This window comes from Ovis aries, chromosome 2 (genome assembly GCF_016772045.2).
Source record: "Ovis aries strain OAR_USU_Benz2616 breed Rambouillet chromosome 2, ARS-UI_Ramb_v3.0, whole genome shotgun sequence".
Lineage (NCBI taxonomy): Eukaryota > Metazoa > Chordata > Mammalia > Artiodactyla > Bovidae > Ovis > Ovis aries.
In genome coordinates, this window is record NC_056055.1 from 243,601,008 (window position 1) to 243,622,977 (window position 21,970).

General features: G+C 49.2%; 1 protein-coding gene across 1 annotated transcript; it reads left to right on the plus strand.

Moving 5' to 3' along the window:
- Positions 1-531: 531 nt before the first annotated feature.
- LACTBL1 (lactamase beta like 1) lies at positions 532-14,709 on the plus strand. The gene is made up of 6 exons (XM_027963995.2): positions 532-595; positions 3,096-3,205; positions 6,872-7,029; positions 8,493-8,731; positions 12,254-12,359; positions 13,728-14,709. Exons 1-6 carry the CDS (start codon positions 547-549, stop codon positions 14,707-14,709), a joined length of 1,644 nt encoding a protein of 547 aa, XP_027819796.1. The 5' UTR covers positions 532-546.
- Positions 14,710-21,970: the final 7,261 nt, after the last annotated feature.

A 21,970-nucleotide genomic window follows, 5' to 3' on the forward strand; every position in this document is an offset into this window, starting at 1 on the left:
AGAGGGCATGCCCAGCAGAGGAGACGGGCTAGGCACAGACACAGAGGTCTGCGGGGCAGAGCTGTCAAAGGGGCTGTACTGGGGAGGTGCTTGGTTTTACAGGTGCGAAACTCACCCCAAGCTGTAGGCTCCTCTGATGTCTGGGTAAACCTAAGGCATAGGACTCATTTGAAAAGACCCTGATGCTGGGAAAGATTGAGGGCAGGAGGAGAAGGAGACGACAGAGGATGAGATGGTTGGATGGCTTCACCAACTCAATGGACATAAGTTTCGGTAGACTCCAGGAGTTGGTGATGGACAGGGAGGCTTGGCGTCCCTCGGTTCATGGGGTTGCAAAGAGTTGGACATGACTGAGCAGCTGAACTGAACTGAAGGCATAGGAAGGGCCAGGCCAGGGGAGTCCCTCACTTCTCCCCTGTTGACTCCCTGTGTGGGCCTGTCTTGCCCTTCCCCTTCCAGGCTGGCCGGCAGCTCAGTCTGCTGAAAGTGAAGAAGAAGTGGCTCTTGCCGGCTTCCTGCAGCTTTTTCTTCGTGCTCTCTGTGCTCATGACCGGCTGCTTCCTGTGGCAGTATTACCTCCCCAAGCTGAAGATTGGTGAGTGCCAAGCCTCCTTGAGTCGCTCCCCGTCCCTGGAGGTCCCTGTGGGCTTTGGGCCGCCACTCCTGACCTGAGGGAGGACCACAGATTCAGACTCAGGAGCTCTGGCCTCCATGCGGACTCTAGCTCTCAGGAACTGTGCACCTTTGGGCCGGTCATGTGCTCCTTCTGTGCCTCGATGCCCTTCTGTGTAACCTGAGGATACTAATGCCCCTGCGGTGTTCTTAAGCCACCTACTCTGGGCTGTGTGTGTAAAACTCAGGGTTCCCCCCCGCCCCCCACCACAAAGCGCAGTGTTTCTCTTGGTCTGCCTTCAGCCCCCAGGGTGAAATCTCCAGGCTCTACCTCCCTTTAAAGGCACTCCTCCAGCTTCAGCTAAGACCCTGGGAGGAACACGTGCCAGTGTGTACGTGGACAGCAGCTGCCATTTCTTGACTGCATCCTGGGCTGGTTAAGGCTCAGCAAACGAACCTCCAGGGCAGGTAACATCCTGGCCCTCTGTTGCTATAGCAACCCCTGGGCCCATCAGCCTGCTGGGATCCCGGATGGTCCAGAGTCCCAGGTCTCTGCTGCAGCTGGGGAGAATGTCTCTCTCTGTTTCTCTGAGACATCCTGTATTACAGACGCCAATGGCTCAACAAGGTGGTCTGGGCTCCCAGAATCCTGCAGATTTTTGCAGAAATGCCTCCTTTTATTTTCCTGCCAGCTTCTTCCTCTCCCAGACAACCCTTTCTTTCTAGAGTAAATTCCTTTATCAAGGGCTTCTTAGTCTCTCTAGCAAACAGTCCCCAAGTGGGTAGGTTGGCCTGTTCTCCAGGGCCGTGCTTCTTAAACTATCAAACTACCAATCTGTGGCAGACCAGCCTTATGAAATAAATGAAAAAATGAATTATATTAGGGAAATAAATGAAAAAGACTGCAAAATGGAAGCCCAGGTTTTCAGTAATTAGATTCAACATTCACAAGATTACTCTGAGAAACTGCTATAAAAGTCTCTAAATGGTTTTTTTTTTCCAATTTTGACTTAATTTGTCACAAATGGGAAACAGTTTATGGAACTCTCCTGGGTCCACTGACTACAGTGATCTGCATCCTCATCCTCACATAGGCATCACCTGAGAGGTTGTTATTAATACCAATGCGGATGAAGTTGTTGAGAGATCTTCCGTAGGGTTTGTGATTTTCCTGCTTGGGACCACATCATCTGAGGCTGGGTAACAAACCACCTAAACCCACTGGCTTCAGACAGAGTGATTGATCATTTCTCGTGATTCTACGCACTGGCTGGCAGTTCTGCTGGTCTAACCTGGGCTCACCAACGCAAGCAAGTTCAGTGGACCTCTCCCCCGTGTGGACTTTCCCTCTCAAGGTCGCTATCCCAGGCTTGTCCACGAGAGGGAAGTGTTCCAAAGCAGCAAAGGCGGATTAAGGTCTAGCTTTGGGAGGGGCACAATCAATTCAACCTCATACTTTCGGCCAAAACAAGTCACGCAGCCCCTCCGATTCAGGTGGGTGGGTCTCGAGAGCTTGCGGCCACGGTGAACCGCCATCACGGAGCCTTCTCCCAGCTCTGGGTGGTCTTGGGAGGCAGTGGAAGGTTTATTTAAATGAACCTTTTTTATTTTTTGAAGCACCTCACCAGACACAAGACCTGCTGGCACATATTTTAAAAAATTGTTTTTACTGTTTTTTGGCTGCGTTACACAGTATGCAGAGCCTTCGTTCCCCAATCAGGGCTCGAACCTGCGCCCCCTGCAGTGGAAGGGCAGTCTTAACTACTGGACCACCAGGGAAATCCCTGCAAGGTTTAGGAAAAGGTGGATCTTATACTCTTGGGGGGGTTCTCACACTCTTGCCACCCCACACCATCCTTAAAGGATGTGGGGAGGTTTGGGGGCCGTAGAGATGGTCTCAAGCCTGAATCCTGTCCTGCCAAGTTCCACACCTTCCCTCTGAGGTTGCAAGGAAGCATACGCCAGGACAAAAGCAGGATGGGACTCAAACCTGGATGCCTGGACGCACTGCACTGGGGATGGAATGAGTCCTTCCTAGTGGTTTAAGCCTGGAGCCTCAGCAGGGCCCTGAATCCACTTCTCCATCCAGATATATCATTAGAGCTGGAGAAAGGGGGTCAGATAGAGATGTTGCTGTGGCTGCCCCTTGGAGCTGGGGCCTAAGTCTGCTGACTATACAGAGGGAGGAGGCTGGACATATGAGACAGAAGGGCTGCCAATGGGCACCTGTGGCCTGATTGGTCCCTCAAAGGCCAAGCCGCAGGTGGTGAGTGTGGGACTGTGCTGTATCCTCCCGGGCAGGCTCTGCACTTTGCCCTTGACTGCCCAGGGCTGGTACCTTGTGGTGAGGGGGTGCCAGCTTGGAGGGCTGGCCCTAGGGCATGAGCCTGGCACTTGCTGCCACCTTCCCACCTCCTCTACGATGACCCCTAGACTCCTAACCTGTTCTCTGTCCTTCACTCATTTTGTGATGTTCCCTCCAGGTTCCTTGGGACCAGAGGTGACCTCTGCCCCTGTGAGGATGTGTCCCCAGCACCCTGAGCCTGTGCCCCTGGCCCATCCCCTCCCCGTGTTGAAGGAGGCCCTGGAAAAGGTCAGTGATGACCCAGGAGAGAACTGACTGTGTGGGCTAGGCCAGGCCGAGGAAGGGGAGGGCACGCCCTCTGCACTGGTGGTTGCATTCATTCAACATATAATCCTTGAGCACTTGCTCTGCCCTACAGACTAGCAGTATGGCAGAAAGAAGACATTGTCCTGCTCTGAAGGAGCTACTAGTCTGGAGTGAGGAGAACAGTCAATATAATAAACATTTATCACCAGGGCAAGAGTGAGGACAGGGCAAGTTTAGGGGTCATGGGACTTGGAGTCATGGAAGGCTTCTGGAGGAAGTGGTGTCTAAATTGAGAGCTGAGCAGGTAGGATATGTGTGTATATAGTAAGGGAGCTTGGGGGTGTGAAGGGTGTGCTCCAGAGAGAGGGAACAGCATGTGCAAAGGTCCAGAGGCAGCAGGGTCAGTACAAGACGCATGTAGAGAATTACGAGGAAGTTCAGTCTAGTGGGGGGCGTAACTGGAGGTGGAGAAAGATGAGGCAAAGAGGATCACAGAGCCATTGTAATATGATTAAAGACACTCCATGAAATTAAAAGATGCTTGCTCCTGGGAAAAAAAGCTATGACAAACCTAGACAGTATATTAAAAAGTAGAGACGTCCCTTTGCCGACAAAGGTCCATCTAGTCAAAGCTATGGCTTTTCCAGTAGTCATGTATAGATGTGAGAGGTGGACCATAAAGAAGTCTGAGCACCAAAAAAATCAATACTTTCTAGTTGTAGGGCTGGAGAAGACTCTTGAGAGTTCCTTGGACTGCAAGGAGATCAAACCAGTCAGTCCTAAAGGAAACCAACCCTGAATTCTCATTGGAAGGACTGATGCTGAAGCTGAAGCTACAATATTTTGGCCGCCTGATGCGAGGAGCCAGCTCATTGGAAAAGACCTTGATGCTGGGAAAGATGGAAGGCAAAAGGAGAAGGGGGTGGCGGAGGATGAGATAGATAGCATCACTGACTCAATAGACATGAATTTGAGCAAACTCTGGGAGATAGTGAAGGACAGGGGACCCTGGTGTGCTGCAGTCCATGGGGTCGTAAAGAGTTGGACACAACTCAGCAACCGAACAAGAACAACCTCACATTACCATTGCCGGATGGCCTGACACTAGAGGGCGCTGTCAGTCAGGTCTAGTCTGTGCCATCGAGCCCCTACTCACTTGGGTCACACATCTTCAAGCAGTCAGTTCAGCTGCTCAGTCGTGTCCGACTCTTTGCAACCCCATGGACTGCAGCACTCCAGGCCTCCCAGTCCATCACCAACTCCCAGAGCTTGCTCAAACTCATGTCCATCCAGTCAGTGATGCCATCCAACTATCTCATCCTCCGTCGTCCGCTTTTCCTCCTGCCCTTCATTCTTTCCCAGCATCAGGGTCTTTTCCAGTGAGTCAGCATTTTGCATCAGGTGGCGAAAGTATTGGAGCTTCAGCTTCAGCATTATCCTTCTGATGAATATTCAGGACTGATTTCCTTTACGGTTGACTGGTTTGATCTCACCTTAACAGACATAAAAATCAGAAAGTGGAATCTAGAAAAATGATACAGATGAACTAATTTGCAAAGCAGAAACAGAGGCATAGACTTAGAGTACAAACCAAACATATGGATACCAAGGAGGATCAAGGGGATGGGATGAACAGGGAGACTGGCGTTGGCGTATATACTCTACTATGCATAAAATAGGTAACGAGTGGAAACCTACTGCATAGCACAGGGAACTCTCAGTGCTGCTGCTGCTGCTGTAAGTCGCTTCAGTCGTGTCCTTCTCTGTGCGACCCCATAGAGAGGCAGCCCATCAGGCTCCACCGTCTGTGGGATTCTCCAGGCAAGAACACTGGAGCGGGTACTCAGTGCTCTGTGACCTAAATGGGAAGGAAATGCAAAAAAGAAGGGATATACGTATATATGGAGAAGGACATGGTAACCCCTCCAGTGTTCTTGCCTGGAGAATCCCGGGACAGAGGAGCCTGGTGGGCTGCCGACTATGGAGTCGCACAGAGTCAGACACGACTGAAGCGACTTAGCAGCAGCAGCGTGTATAGGAATGGCTGATTCACTTTGCTGTACTGCAGAAACTAACCCAACATTGTAAAGCAACTATACCCTAATAAAAAAAATTTTTTTTAAAAGGAGTGTATGTGCAGCAGCCTGGGGGTGGCGGCAGTGGGGAAGGGTTTGAAATTCGGTCTGTGGGACAGATGAAGGAAAGGAGGGTACGTGTTCATGTAAGAGCAGGTGTGGGCCAGCGCAGAGAGACACAATCCCTGCCTGCAAATACACAAGAAGCTTTTGTGAGGGAGACAGAGCAGAAGGCTGCTATTTGCCTCCCAGGGGTGATACTAATTAGAAACAACACAGCAGCAGTGATAACTGTGGCTGCCTCCTCGTGAGAGCCTGGCACGCGTCTTGCAGTGTGCTAACTCCCCCCTGTGTTACCGCCTTGTGAAGCCCTAGACAAAGAGGAGGAAACTGCGGCAGCGTCAGCTCAGGTGGACTTCCCGGGCGGTCCGCCTGCCAGCGCAGGAGACGTGGTCCGGGAAGACCCCACAGGCCTGGGAGTGATGGGGCCCATGTGCCAGAGCCCGTCTTCCCCAGCTAGAGAGGCCACCGTGGTGAGGAGCCAGATCACCGCAACTAGAGACAGCCCTCCCAGCCACAGGGACCCAGCGCAGCCGAAAACACTTAGAGTAGAGTAGAGTTAGGCCGGGGGTGGAAACCACAGGTAGACTGAACTCGGTTCAGGGATGTCAAATCTCTTGGCCAGGAGGTGCTGGAATGAGCATGGGGAATGAGCATCCCGATTTCCCCCAGCCATGAGCCACCGGGGCAAGTCGCTTCATATCTCATTTTCTCACCTGTAAAGTGGGGGGCGGGGTGGTGGGAAATCAGCACTGACTTATTATGAGGATTAAGTGAGACAAGGTATGAACATCATTGTGTATTGTGTCTGGCACATTCTAAATGTCCAGTAAGTGTTGGCAGTTAATCGTCATTAAACTTCATCACTGAAAATAATGAAGTATTAATATTTCCAACGAATGTTCAAAGAGAGCGCCCTCTACAAATCCTGAATTCTCCAACACTAGGGGTCAGATGAGGCTTTTGCTATTGTTTAGTTGCTGAGTTGTATCCGACTCCTTGTGACTCCATGAACAGCTCTGTCCATGGGATTTCCCAAGAGTACTGGAGTGGGTTGCCATTTTCTTCTCCGGAGGATTTTTCCGACCCAGGGCTCGAACCCACATCTCCTGCACTGCAGGCAGATTCTTTACTGCGAGCCACCAGGGAAAGCCCTAGATGAGGCCTACTGAAGGCTTTCTAGGGCATCACAGGTTTGATTAGATCAGTGGCCTTAACCCCTCCTTCCTCATATATATTTCCAAGGAAATGTTTCTTTGAACGAAAGTCTTATGAGGAAACCTTACATACAAAACAGATTCCAGGGGATCTGCTCTGATTGCAGCTGGGTGGTGGCCAACCCCATGGGACATAGTTTGACAGCCAGAGGTCTGGAGGCTCACTGGGGCTCCCTTCCAGCCACTGGTGGGGAGAACGGAGGGGAGCGAGACAGTGCGTGCTGTGTGCAGGGGTGGAAGGGCCTGGTGGGGAGAAGGACACGTGAGCTCTAAGCCTCCCGCTCCTCTCCTACCAGGTGGGCCGGATCCTCCGCCAGGCCCTGTCTGCCCCGGGCCTGGCTGCCATGTCTGCAGTTGTCATCCACAATGACACCGTGCTCTGGACTGGGAACTTCGGGAAGAAGAATGGTTCAGACCCGGCTTCTGGGCCCCCCAATGAGTACACCATATACCGGTCAGCTGGTGGACCACCAGGATCCTGTGGCGGGGGCGAGGGATGGGACAACGAGGGGGACTTGGGAGGCAGGAGGACTCATGAGAATTATGGCTGGGTGAGGGGGGGCGGATCTGAGTTATCAGGGCCCTTTCTTAAGTCTTGGCAATTTCACAGACGAGGAGATGGAGGTCCAGAGAGGAACAGTGAGTGCCTAACATCACACCACAGGGTAATAGGTCAGGAAGGAATCCCTTCTGGAGAGTCCTTAGCCCCAAAGCTCCCAAACTAGAAAAGACCCCCTCGTGTTCCACCCTACCCCCCTTCTCTGTGACACAAAGGAGCTGTAACCAGTTCCTGGGTCCTCCACCCAGGTTTCCAACAGCCAGCAGCAGTGGCCCGGATGGAAGCAACTTGGGACACACCCAGAGTCTCCCCTCCTGGGTGCTGCCTGTAGGATCCTCAGCCCTCACTGTGCGAAGTGAATACATTTGCTGCCAGGGATGCTTGTGAGGATTACAGGGGTTCCAGTCAGGCTGCACCAGCTGTGTGCCAGCCAGGGGGCAACAGTTATGTTTGCTCTCACCTACTGAGGGCTTCTCTGGTAGCTTAGTGATAAAGAATCTGCTTGCCAAGCAGAAAACATGGGTTTGATCCCTGGGTCAGGAAGATCCTGTTGAGAAGGAAATGGCAATCCACTCCAGTATTCTTGTCTGGGAAATCCCATGGACACAGGAGCCTAGTGGGCTACAGTCCACAGGGTCGCAGGTCGGACACGACTGAGCGACTAAGCAACAATAAATCACCTGCTGGGCACTCACCACCTGCCAGGTATGTTGCTAGGCACCTTGCACGCATAATCTTGGTCAGTCCTTTCTAAAATCCGTGAAACAAGACAACGAAATTACATCTCAGAAAAGTCTAGTATTTTTTCCAAGGCAACTCAGCTGGAGAGAGGCAGAGGCATGATCCCAGCTTGGGTCTGTCCCAGAGTGGGGAGTTGCTGGTGAGGGCCTGGCGTCGGGGAGATGCTCATGGTGCGCACCTGGCCCCGCCTCATTGCCTCTGCTGTGTTCTTGAGCATCTCGATGGCATTCCACAGAGGCTTGTGGATTTCCACCTGTGACGGTGAATAAGGGTGGGCTCAGTGCTTTCCTGGGCTTCTCAGCTGGCTCAGTGGGTAAAGAATCTGGCTGCAACGCAGGAGATGTGGAAGACACAAGTTGGATCCCTGGGTTAGGAAGATCCCCTGGTGGAGGGCATGGCAACCCACCCCAGTATTCTTGCCTGGAGAATCCCATGGAGAGAGGAGCCTGGCAGGCTACAGCCCACGGGGTTGCAAAGAGACGCGACTGAAGCGGCTGAGCTCACATACACACAGTGCTTTCCTGATTATACCAGAAAGGCGGAGGCTGGGGGTGCAGGTGGGGGTGGGTTGTGGACCCAACGATGCCCGCTGCACCCTTGTGCCTCTCATTGTCCAGGATCTCCAGCGTCTCCAAGATCTTTCCTGTCCTTATGCTGTACCGCCTATGGGAAGAGGGCATTGTGGCTTCTCTAGACGACCCTCTGGAGCGGTACGCCAGCACCTTCACCATTAACAACCCACTGGGTATGGCATCAGCCTCCCAACAAAGAAGTCTGGTGGATGGGCTGGAGGAGGTGGGCCCAGCCCCAAGGCCTTCACCTGTCACCCTCCGAAGGATGGCCAGCCAGCTGTCAGGTGAGTGGCTCTGAACGTGATCTGCTGCTGCTGCTGCTGCTAAGTCGCTTCAGTCATGGGCAACTCTGTGCGACCCCATAGATGGCAGCCCACCAGGCTCCCCCATCCCTAGGATCCTTCAGACAAGAATAATGGAGTGGGTTGCCATTTCCTTCTCCAATGGATGAAAGTGAAAAGTGAAAGTGAAGTCTCTCAGTCGTGTCAGACTCTTCGCGACCCCATGGACTGCAGCCCACCAGGCTCCTCTGTCCATGGGATTTTCCAGGCAAGAGTACTAGAGCAGGGTTGCCATTACCTTCTCCAATGATCTAGCTTAGCCCAGACCATTTGATCTAGCTTAGCCCAAACCATTTTAGGTGAGGGCACCAAGAAGCATGTTCTCACCCAGCCAGGCTGGGCCCACTCTCTGCTCTGTTTCCACATGTAATGTACATATCATATAACGTATATATATATACACATATGTTATGTGTGTGTGTCTATGTATATATATGAACATGCATCACGTATCTTTGGAAGGATAGTAGAAATTAAACCACTGGGTTGCCTCCAGGGAGAGGAACTTGGTGGCTGGGGAGAAGAGTACGGGGGAACATTTTTCATTGTATACCCTTCGGTGTCTTTGGGATTTTGAATCATGTAAATGAATTATTTATTAAAAACTACATAAAAAGAATAATGATAAAAGATGTGCTAACAAGCCAAGATGAAGTCTCCACGGTGGAAGGGCAAGGGCAGGCTAGGATGCTGGAAGACAAAAGCCAGTGGACAGGAATTGGGCAGGAATGGGTGGGAGGGGGTCTGTGATCTGTGGCGACTGCCCCAGCCAAGAGGGAGAAGGCGGGCACCAAGTGCGCCACCCCAAAATGCCTTCTATTGTTCAGATTTTCAGTCATCAACCCATCTAGATGGTAGGAATGTATCACAAGTGCCTACTATTTCATCATTTGACAAAGTGTGTTCAGGCCTGAGGTCTCAATCTATGGACATGGCTGGTTTTCGCTCCCATTAGCAGATGGTGAACCTGAGGCTCAGTCAGAAAATGGAATCTCCTGAAATTGCCTAGGCAGGAGAGGATCAGGGGAGGATGGCCCAGTGGCTAAGGGCACCAGCACTGAAATTCCCACTCTGCCTCCTAGCTGTGTGATCTTGGGCAAGTCACGTAACCTCTCTGAGCCTTGTTTTTCTCCTCTGTAAAATGACTAGTTTGTGCTATTTTGGGGAATTAAGTGTGCTGATGAATTTCAAGCACTTAGCTGACAGCAGGTACTTTTCAAAGTATCTCTGGTTATTACAGTCAGGGGTAGACCTAGGTTTATTGGGGCCTGATACAATTTTGGGGTCCTTTAAAAAAATATTCCTGATAGCTCAGTTGGTAAAGAATCTGTCTGCAATGCAGGAGACTCTGGTTCAATTCCTGAGTTAAGAAGATCTGCTGGAGAAGATATAGGCTACCCACTCCAGTAAGCTTGGGCTTCCCCTGTGGCTCAGCTGGTAAAGAATCTGCCCTCAATGCGGGAGACCTCGGTTAGATACTTGGGTTGGGAAGATCCCCTGGAGAAGGACAAAGCTAACCCAATTCCAGTATTCTGGCCTGGAGAAATCCCTGGACTGTATAGTCCATGGGGTCCCGAAGAGTGGAACACAACTGAGCGACTTTCACTTTTACAATATTATAAATTCAAACTTAGATACAGGCCTTGGAAGGAGTCAGTCAGGCTTTTGCTCCATGAACCTCCTATTAAATCCACTCCTGGTTATAACCTGAACCTAGGGCTCCCTCTAGGGGTACACTGTGGACTCTTCTTCATCTATAGCCAAGGAACCCAGCACAGGGCTCTGTTTGTGGTCATTTTAAAAAATGCCCTACTTGTCTTCTCTCAGTCCCAAAGGGACCAGCTGACCACAGGGCTGCCTGGATAACTTTTAAGCTCCCAGTGTCTTTTACAATTGACCTTCACCCTAATCTGGAGCTTTCTCCCATTCTGAGCTTTTCATGCATTCTTAGTCAGGCCCTGCAACAGCTCCCAGGGAGATCAAAGTAGGTGCTTCAGCCCGCTTTACAGTGAGCAAAGAGAGGCTCAGAGAGGTAAAGCACACGGTTTGTGGTCACACAGCAAGAAGTGCTAGAGTCAGAATTTAAACCCAGGACTTGGGACTTCAGCCCCCAGTTGTTCAGGCCAAGAGCCTGGGAGTTAGTTATCCCTGGAACCTCTCACTCTCATACCCTCCATATCCCCTCCAGTAGCAAATTCTGTTGGCTCCGCTATCAAAATATGTTCAGAACCCACCCCCTACTCACTCGTCCAATCCACCATCATTTAAGCATGGACCTCTGCGAGTCTCCTTACAGGTTCCCCCGCATCTGCCATTGCCCGCGCCTGCCCCCAAAGACTGCTTTCACATAGCAGTCAAAGCTACCCCGATATATGTCAGATTATATCCCTGCTCTGCTCAAACCCTTTAGCCCCATCCCAATGAGAGAAGAGCCCGAGTCCTTTTAGTACCCAATAGCACCCTACAGGTCTGGTGCCTGCACCTCCAATCTCTCTTATCGCCAAAGCCTCCCCTTTTCTCACTCCTCTCCAGCCACACTGGCTGTTTCCTGCTGACCCTCAAACATTCCCGCCTCAGGGCCTTTGCATCTGCTGTTCCCTCTGCCTGACACATTCTTTCCTCTCGTCTCACCTCTTCCAGGCCTCACCTGCTCAAGGGTTGCCTTCCCTGTGATGCCTTCCTCAGACCACTTTGTATAAAATAACCACCCCTCCTTTCACACATGTAATTATCTCCCTCCAGAGCACGAATATTTATTTGCTTGTCTGTCTCCTCTGCTAGAGTGCAGACTCCACATGGGCAGGGACTTCGTGTGGCTCACCCCTGAGTCCCGGCACCCAGAACAGTCTTTGGCACAGAACAGATGCTTGAACACTATTGCTGAGTGAATGGATGGGAAGAATCCTAATCCTGCGAGCCTTCCCGTATTGTCACATCCAAAACCAGAAAACCCCAAGTGATCAGAGGTCAGTTCCCAAGACATATTTGGGCAGCAACCTCAAACATTTTATGGAATCGAAGGTCTCTGGTTGATGACAATCATGCTCAGCATTTTATTTCAATGAATCCTTACACAAGCCCCATGATGGGAATTACTTCCGTTCTGTTACAGGTGAGGGAATGCTGGCTCAGGGAGGTTAAGTGGCTTGCCCAACAGAACACTGGCAGGGGACTTCCCTGGTGGTCCAGAGGTTAAGACTCCATACTTCCATTTCAGAGACATGGGTTCGATCCCTGGTTGGGGAACTAAGGATCCCACATGCGGCATAGTGCAGAAAAAACAACAACAATAACCCAAAGGACACAAAACACAGGCAGGATTAGAGTCCATGCTAGAGGCTTTCTTTTTTAAAAGCTGATTTTATCATTATCTTTCAACTCATGGAAAGTGGGGGAGGAGTGCAACCAGGGCCCCCCCCCCCCGCCTCAGCTGACCCAGTGAATCTGACCATGGCTCCTCCCTAGGGCTACCCCGAAGGCTCCGCTCCACTTCACTGTTGTGGAGGGGCAGCACCCAGGAGGCCCTGAGCCTGCTGAAGGACGATGTGCTGGTGGCGGATCCAGGAACCAGGTGAGGGGTGAGCCCTGATGCCCCGCCAATGCCAGGAACCTCACAAGGGCACACACTCGTCCTGGCAGACAGCCCGTGTGACCACATCCTAGGTGGTCAGAGCCCGGAAAGACTTCAGGGATGACTGACAAGTCCTGTTCCACATTTGGGGAGACTGAGGCCCATGATGGATGGCAGAGCAAGGCAGTAGGGGAGCCGGGCCCAGATCCAGCTCTGTTTGAATCTCAAGTTCTTTCGATGAATTAACTCAACACCAACTCTGCGCTTGGAATGTGCAAACCTGAGAAACAGCAGCGAATGGATCCACTCGGTGCCCCCTCATGGAGTTTGCTTTCTTGCCAGTGAACAATGATATTCTTATTGCTAAACAGATAAACAAGATAAATACAATTTTTCCCAAGTGCTGGAAAATAAACGGCATGCTGATAAGATAGGGAGTGGAAAGCTGGGGTAGCCACTGAACAGAGAAGCTGGGCTCCTGGAGCAGTGGGGCTGTGAGCTAGACAGAGGTCAGCGGGCACTCACCTGCCTCAGATGCCTTCTTCTGGGCCCTGGGCAAGTGCCCTTTTTCCAAACTTGCCCCTCTGCTTCTCCAAATGCTGAACCTCAGGGCCCACTTCTCTTAAGGAAGAAAGGATCTAAGGCTTAGCCATCTGTAGGCTAGAGTCCTCCTTCCAGCTCTGACATTAACAACCTTGCAGGAAGCATCTGCTTCTGTGAACTTCACTTTTCTTGCCATTGGGGGGAAAAAAAAAGGAGCCTGGGCTAGAGTTCAGGAATGTCTAATAGCATTTGTGCATTTTCACCCATTCTGTGCCTTCCTGAGGCACTATTTTAGAGATTCTGGAACAGCATCTGCTCTGGGAAAGAAAAGCAATTCCCTATTGATTACTGGTGTCTGCCATGGCTGGGAAGAAGGGGGTGAGATCTTGCCCACTAGTTGCTATCCTTGAGCTATATGATCACAATCGTTACTCGCCACCCAATCCCAGCAAGCTGAGGCTCGTTTTTCTGATAAAGTAAATTATACTAATGTGTAAAGTAGATTTGTTTTGCCACTTTCCCAGGTGCACTGCTAAGTCTAGGTCTTTGCCAGTCTGCTGTGCGACCCTGGGCCATTCTCTGCCTCTCTCTGGGCCTTCCTCTTTCCGGAAGGAAGAATAAATACTGAGTTGTATTCAATGATCTCTGAAGTCTCTGCTAGGTCTGACCATCTCTGATTCCGTGAAGCAGATTCCTTTCCTGTCCACCCGGTAAAATGAAATTCGGAAGGCTTTTCAGACAATCCGAGCAAGTGGGAAGGGGTTATTTGGGGCCTGGCGATGCCCATCCTAGGCTGCAGGCCAGCTCCCACCCTTCCTCTTTCAGGTGCCATTACAGCACGCTGGCCTTCTCGCTTCTGGCCCACGTCCTGGCAGCCCACACCGTCCAGGGTGACTACCAGCGCTGGATCTTGGAGAAGGTGCTGGAGCCGCTGGGAATGGCAGACACGGGCTTCGACCTGACGCCTCCTGTGCGTGCCCGGTTGGCAGTGGGCTTTTACGGCAGTGGGCGGCCGGCACCTCTGTACGACCTGGGCTGGTACCGGCCATCGGGCCAGATGTACTCCACCACGGCTGACCTGGCCAAGTTGTCCATGGTGCTCCTGGGCGGCGGGCCCCAGCGGCTCCTGCGGCCGGACGCGTCCAAGACGCTGCTGGTGCCACTGCTGGCCTGCCCGGGCGCCTACTTCGCCAATGAGACGGGCACGCCGTGGGAGTTCCACGCGCAGCGGGGCTACCGCGTGGTGCGCAAGGACGGCGAGCTGGACGGCTACGCTGCCACCTTCTCGCTGGTGCCGCCGCTGCGCCTGGGTCTCACGCTGCTCCTGGCCGGGCCGCGGCCGCCCGGGCCCGACCTCGTGGCGCAGGCCTACGACGTGCTCCTGCCGGCCATGGAGAGGGCCCTGCGGGGGGCCGAGCTCAGCCCGGCGCCGCCGCCCAGCACGCGCCCCTTCACCGGCTACTTCACCTTCGCTAACTTGACTTTCTACGACGTGCGCCCCGGGCCGGCGGGCGAGCTGCGCCTGCGCCAGTTCGGGCCCCGCGTGGAGGCGCTGGTGCCCGCCGCGTTCCGCACGCTCACGCTGCGCCACGTGCGCGGCCGCGTCTTCCAGCTGCACGTGGCCCGCGAGTTCCCGTGCGCCCTGCCCCTCGGCGACTCCTGGCTGTCCCTGGAGGCCCAGCACGGGCAGCTGGTCAACTTCTACCCCTTGGACCGCCACGGGCTGTCCCCGGGCTTCGACGTGCCGGGCCTCAACACGTACAGGGTGTTGCGGCTGTCGCACAAGCCGGTGTTCAAGACCCAGTGACCCTGGACTCCGTTTTCCCCTGCTGTTGCCTCCCCGCTGTCCAACCTAGTTTTGCAAAGTAAGGCTGCATGAAGGTTTGTTGGAGAACCCGAGGAGTTGGCAGCGTGGGGTAGGGCAGTGCCCCTCAACGTTGTGGTTCGTGGACCACCGCCGCTTGCCAGCTGTTATCTGTGAGAGTTAGGTAAGCATTTAGAAACTCTAATAGCGAGTTGACAGAGTACTTTTGTGTGTGTGTTGAATCTGAGACAGAATATCATTGTATCTTTTAAAAATCAACCTTATAGAGTTATAATTTTATGTAAAAGGAAATGAACGCATTATCAGGGTACAGTTTGATTTTGACAGATATGTATACCCATCCCCACAATCAAGATAATAGAAAATGTTCATCACTCGCCCAAACATCCCTCCTGCTGCTTTGCAGTCAGCTTCCTTCCCTGCTCCCAGCCCTGGGCAACTACTGATCTACTCTGTCACTTTACATGAGTTTTAGTCTGGAATTTTGTAGAAGTGGAATCACAGAGTGTAATCTTCCCTGTCTGCCTGCTTTTGCTCAGCAGGATGTTTTTGAGGTTCATTCATGTCTTTGTGTGTGTCAGTATTTTGTTTCTTTTTATTGCTGAATAGTATTGGGTTGTACAGATATACCACAATTGGTTTATCCTTTCACCTTTGGGCATTTGGGTTGTTTCTGGATTGGGGCTTTATGAAACAGCATTCCTATATAAGTTGGTTTTGGTGAATACATGCTTTCATATCTCTTGGGTAAATATCTAGGTGTGACTGCCATGCAGTTTTATAAAGCACCGGTACCATTTTATGTTCCCAGCAGCAATATACAATGTCTCCACATCTTTTCTACCACTTAGCATTGTCAGCCTTTTCAGTTTTAGCCATGCTCGTGGTAGTAGCTGTGAAGTCTTCTCTCAGGGTAGTTTTAATTACATTGTATTTATCATATTGTGAAAGTTCCCTAAATGTTGTGGATAGAAGTCCTTTGTCAGATACAAATATTGCAAAGACTTCCCCCCAGTCTTTGGCTTGCGTTTTCCTTTTCTTAATGATGTCTTTTGAAGAGCAGAAGTTATAGAATTTTAATGAATTCTATGCCTGATGCATCCGAATGAATACAGAATCTGGGCTTGCCTTTCCTTTTAACAATTAAGCATTTAATTCTGAGAAAACTGTAGAGTCATATGCAGTTGTAAGAAATAATCAGTGTACCCTTTATCCTGTTTTCTCCCATGGAAACATCTGGCACAACTCGGGTTCAGTATCACGTGCAAGTTATTGACATTGATGCCATCAAGATACAGAACCTCTCTATCAGCTCAAGAATCCCTCTTGTTGGCGTTTTCTGCTCACACCCACTTGTTTACCAGTGCACCCTGTCCTTAACGCCTGGCAACATTTCTATAATTTTGTCACCTCAGGAATATTATGTAACAGGAAATAGAGATGCAGAGGTAGAGGATGGAATTGTGGACCCAGCAGGGGAAGGGGAGAGAGGGACAAATTGAGAGAGGGGCATTGACATAGATGCACTACCCTGTATGAAGTAGCTGGTGGGAAGCTGCTGCTTATACAGGGAGCTCTGCTCAGTGCTCTGTGATGGCCTAGAGGGGTGGGATGGGGGGTGATGGAAGGGAGGCTCAAGAGAGAGGGGATATATGTATACTTATAGCTGACTCACATTGTTGTACAGCAGAAACTAACGCAACGCAGTAAGGCAATTGTCCTCCAATTAAAAAATTTTAACAAGGAATATTATGTAAATGGAGTGATGGAAGAAATTTGCCCATACTGAGGAATGGGAAAGTCATTCTACTTACAGTACGTGGGTTGGCTTGAACTTTGTGCTAACTAGAACAGATTGCCTTGTGGCCTGTCAAACATACACTGTTGCTTTTCTCCAACCTTTAAAGAAATGGGTGCATTGTCTGGACCTTAAGGATGTCCCTTTTGGGACTTCCCGGGTGGGCCAGTGGTTAAGAATCTGCCTTCCAATGCAAGAGACACGGGTTTGATCGCTGGTTGAGGAGCTAAGATCTCACATGTTGTGGGGCAACTAGACAGCCTGAGTGCTACGATGAAGACCCAGCAAAGCCAAAATAATAAAAATAAATGAAAGCTTAAAACATGTCTGTTTGGAAGACAGATATTTGCCTGCCTTCCTGGGATATCGGTGCCACCAGTACTTCAATAAGTCTCCCTCCCTAGAGGCCCAGGCCGTGCTGACTTGCTGTTTGTGTGCAAATCTGTATTTTTTGGGATACTTTGAAGGAAGGTACCCCTGTCATGCTTGATGCTCTTTGTTCTGACAAGAAAAAAAAGTTGTGCTGAAAACATGCTTCTCTGGAGCAGTTTCTCAGATCTGTGAGGCTGTCTCCTGGGCTTTGGTTCTCAGTTTGACTTGATTAAAACTCTCCTTTACTCTTATTACACGTTGGTTATTGATTATTTCCATAGAGACGAGTCATACAGTATGTAGTCTTTGGGGATTTTTTTTCCACACTCAGCCCAATTCTCTGGAGACTCCTTCAAATTGTTGCAAGTATCAAAAGTTTGTTTCTTTGTGTTGCAGAGTGGTGCTTGCATAGTATAGACACACCGCAGTTTATTTAACCATTCACTCCGTGAAGGACGCCTGGGTTGTTTCCAGTTTTAACCTATTAGGAATAAAGCTGCTTGGAACATTCGTTTACATGTATTTGTCTGGGTGTAAGTCTATTTCTCTGCCATAAATGCCCAGGAGGGCAACTGAAGGTTGAATGATGTCTTTTTTTTTTTTTTTTTTTAATTGCCAAAACTGTTCTCCAGAGCGGTTGTACCATTTTATATTCCGGCCAGCACTGTATGAGTGATCTTGTTTCTGCACATTTTGGCTTGCATTTGGTATTGTCTCTATTTTAACTTTTTATTAAAAATTTTTTAAATTTATTTTTGGCTGTACTAGGTCTCCGTTGCTGCCCTTGGGCTTTCTCTAGTTGCGGCGAGTGGGGGCTAACTCTCCAGCTGTGGTGCACAGGGCTTCTCATTGCCATGGCTTCTCTTTCTTGTTGCCGAGCACGGGCTCCAGGGCGCGTGGGCTTCAGTAGTTGTGATGCAGGGGCTTAGTTGTTCCACGGCATGTGGGATCTTCCTGGACCAGGGATCGAACCTGTGTCCCCTGCATTGACAGGTGGATTTTTAACCACTGAACCACCAGGGAAGTCCCTCTGCTGTTGATTTTTAATTTGATTCCACTTTGGTCAGAGAGCACACTTGTTATGATTTCCGTTTTTTAACATCTGTTGAGTTTGTGTGTGTGCATGTGGCTCAGGATATATTCTATTTTGTAGCTGTTCCATGTGCACTTGAAAAGGGTGTGTATTCTGCTGTTGTGGGTGGAGTGTTATGTAGAGGTCAGTTAGGCCTGTTGGTTGTTGGTGGTGTTGAGTTCTTCTCTACCCTCACTGATTTTCCATCTAGCTGTTCTGTCCATTGTTGAGCGAGGGAAGTTGAAGTCTCCCATTATAATGGTGAATTTGTCTGTTTCTCTTTTCGATTTGTGATTTTTCATTTCACATATTTTTGCAGCTTTTTCATGTGTGCTCATTAGCTTGAATGCTAGGTTCGGATTAGATCACAGTTTTTACAACTTTTTTGACCTACACCCTCAATGGAAAATAGATTTTATTTATGCACATATGCAATAATGTAACTGAAATAAGTGTAATGCAACAGTGTTTACTCTTGTCACATGCAGCTGGAGTTTACTCTTTTCAGTTCTTTTATTTTTTTTCTTAAGACTTCATTTTTTTAGAGGAGCAAAATTGAGAGGAAGAAACAGAGATTTCCCATTTACTTCCTGCCCCTACTCATGCATAGCCTCTTCTGTGATCAACATCCCCAGCCAGAGTGCTCCATTGTGAACAATTGATGAACCTACCTTGGTACATCATTATCACCCAGAGTCCATTCCCTTAGGGTTCCCTCTTGGTATTGTACGTTCTGTGGGTAAAGTCACATATGTAATGACAGGTATCCATCATTACAGTATCGTACAGAGTATCTTCCCTGCCCTAAAACTCCTCTGTGCTTTGACTATTCATTCCTCCCTTGCTGTAAATCCTGGCAGCCACTTACCTTTTTACTATCTCCATAGTCTTTCCTTTTTCTGAACATGATGCAGTTGGAATCTTATAGCATGCAGCCATTTCAGATTGGTTTCTTTCACTTAGTAATACACATATAAGTTTCTTCCAAGTCTTTTTGCAGCTCAACAGATGTTTTTTAAAGCACTGAGTAACACCCCATTGTTTGGGTGTACCACAGTTTATCCATTCATCTAATAAGGACGTCTTGGTTGCTTCCAGGTTTTGGCAATATTGAATGAAGCTGCTATAAAAATCCATGTGCGTGTTTTTGTGTGGACATGTTTTTAACTCGTTTGGGTAAATACCAAAGTGCTGGATTGTATGGTAGGAGTGTGTTTAGTTTTGTAAGAAACTGCCCAGCTGTCTTCCAGAATGGCTGTGTCCCTTTGCATTCTCACCAGCAGTGAATGAGAGTTCCTGTGGCTCCCCGTCCTTGTCAGCATCTGATGATGTTAGTGTTCTAGATTCTGGCCTTTCTAATAGATAACCACCATATAGTGCTATCTCATTGTCATTTTAATTTGCATTTCCCTGATGACATATCATGTCATCTTTTCATATGCTTACTTTCTATCTGTATCCTTTCTTTGATGAGGTGTCTGTTAAAGTCTTTGGCCCATTTTTTAAATTGGGTTATTTCTTTTCTTATTGTTGAGTTTTAAGAGTTTTTGTGTATTTTAGGTAACCGTCCTTTATCAGATGTGTCTTCTGCAAATATTTCCCCCAGTCTGTGGCTTGCATTCTCACTTTCTTGACATTGTGTTTTGCAGAGCAGAAGTTTTAAATTTTAATGAAGTCTAGCTTATCAGTTATTCCTTTCATGGATTGTGCCTTTGGTGTTGAATCAAGAAAGTCATCACCGTATCCAAGGTCATTTAGGTTTTCTCCTATATCATTTTCTAGGAGTTTTCTAATCTTGCATTTTACATTTAAGTTTGTGCTCCATTTTGAGTTATTTTTTGTGAAATATGTAAGGTCTGTGTCTAGATTCTTTTTTTTTTTTTTTGGATGTGGGTATCCAGTTGTTCCAACATCGTTTGTTGAAAAGACTGTCTTTTCTTCATTGCATTTCCTTTGCTTCTTTGTCAAAGACCCACTGACTGTGTTTGTGTGGGCTTGTTTCTGGGCTCTTTATTCTGTTCCACTAATCTATTTGTCTGTCCCTTTGCCAACACCACACTGTGTCTGGATGACTGTAGCTCTGCATTACGTCTTGAAGCTGGGCAGTGTCGGTCCTCCCACTTTGTCTCTCTCCTTCAATATTGAGCTGGCTATTGAGGATTTTTTGCCTCTCCGTATAAACTTTAGAATTGGTTTGTTGAAAAGCACAAAATAATGTGCCAGAATTTTGATTAGATTGCATTGAGTCTGTAGACTACGTTGGGAATCCTGTTATGTATGTATTTATTGGCCACACTGGGTCTTCACTGTGGCATGTGGGCTCTCTAGTTGCAGTTCGAGGCTGAGTTACTCCAAGGCTTGTGGGATCTTAGTTCTCTGACCAGGGATTGAACCTGTGTCTCCTCCATTGGAAGGCATATTCTTCACCACTGGACCACTAAAGAAGTCCTAAATCCTGTCATTTTAAATTGTTACATTAATTAAAAAAAAGTCAATGTACAAATAAAAGATGAGCACAAATTCCTTGCTGTTCTTTTTATTGGAAGCTGAGATCTGTCTCCACTTCTTGTATCCAGGTGGGCCCTGGGACTGCTTAACCCAAAAGAATGTAAGAGAGGTGATGAGATTCCAGTTTCTGGACCAAGGCTTTAGACACCAGCAGCTTTCTCTTCCTCTCTTGGACACTCTCTCTTGGGGCCTTGAGCTTTTAAAGTCTGACTACTCTGAGACTCGGAGAAGGCAATGGCACCCCACTCCAGTACTCTTGCCTGGAAAATCCCATGGACAGAGGAGCCTGGTAGGCTGCGGTCCATGGGGTTGCGAAGAGTCAGACACGACTGAGCGACTTCCCTTTCACTTTTCACTTTCATGCATTGGAGAAGGAAATGGCAACCCACTCCAGTGTTCTTGTCGGGAGAATCCCAGGGACGGGAGAACCTGGTGGGCTGCCGTCTATGGGGTCACACAGAGTCAGACACGACTGAAGTGACTTAGCAGCAGCACTCTGAGACTTGCCATACTGGGGGCTACATGTAGACACGTAGGGTTTAGAGTCCCAGAGGAGCTCAGACTTCCAGCCAAGCCCAGGCTCCCAGCCATCCCTGCCAGGACTCCAGAAGAGCTGTGAGTGGATCTGTTTTAGATGTCCAAACTGGCAGATCCATCTGCTGAATACCCCTGCATGAGTTCCTTTAATGCTGTCTGACACCAGCAAAGCCCTGATTGAATCCCTGACTCACAAAATGAATAACTGATTAAATCAATAATACTACAATAAAATAATATTCACCAGTGCGTCGTTAATTAAAAATCAAATAGTTATTTTAAGTGGCTAAGTTTTGGACTCCTCTGTTGCACAGCAAGAGGTACCTGGGACAGTGAGTCATGAGGCACCCAAGGGAAACTGAATCATGGCCGTGGTTTGAAAGCACATGGATACAAACCGCACTGAGCCTTTGCACTCCATCTGTTTTTGTGGACATGAGCGTGGGGCTGGATAATATATTAAAAATTAACTTATGTTTGTGCTCATTATGTTTTTCTCTCCAGTTTTCAAAAGGAATCCAGAGATTTAGTATTTTTCTTCTGTGTCTGGGACTTTTGCTAGGTGAAAACCAGAAGGTGCTTAAAGGCACAGCCTGTGCCAGGGGGAGTTGAGGGGGTGAGCCTCTCTGGGAGGAGAGATGGGAGATATCCCAAGGATGGAGAGCCATCATCTCATCGTGAGTGAGATGAGTTTCTAGTAGTTTCTGAACATCTTTCAGCTGTCATTCTTGTTTTGAAAACATCCAGTTCCAATCTTCTTTTTTTTTTGTAAGATTGATTCATTTATTGATCGGCCGTGCTGGGTCTTGGTTGCTGCATGCAGGCCCTCTCTAGTCGCAGCAAGCAGGTGCTGCTCTTGGTGGTGTGCTGGCTCCTCACGGTGGTGGTTCTCCGGTGGAGCACAGGCTCTTGAGCACTCGCCCAGTAGTAGCGGCGCACGGGCTTAGTTGCTGTGC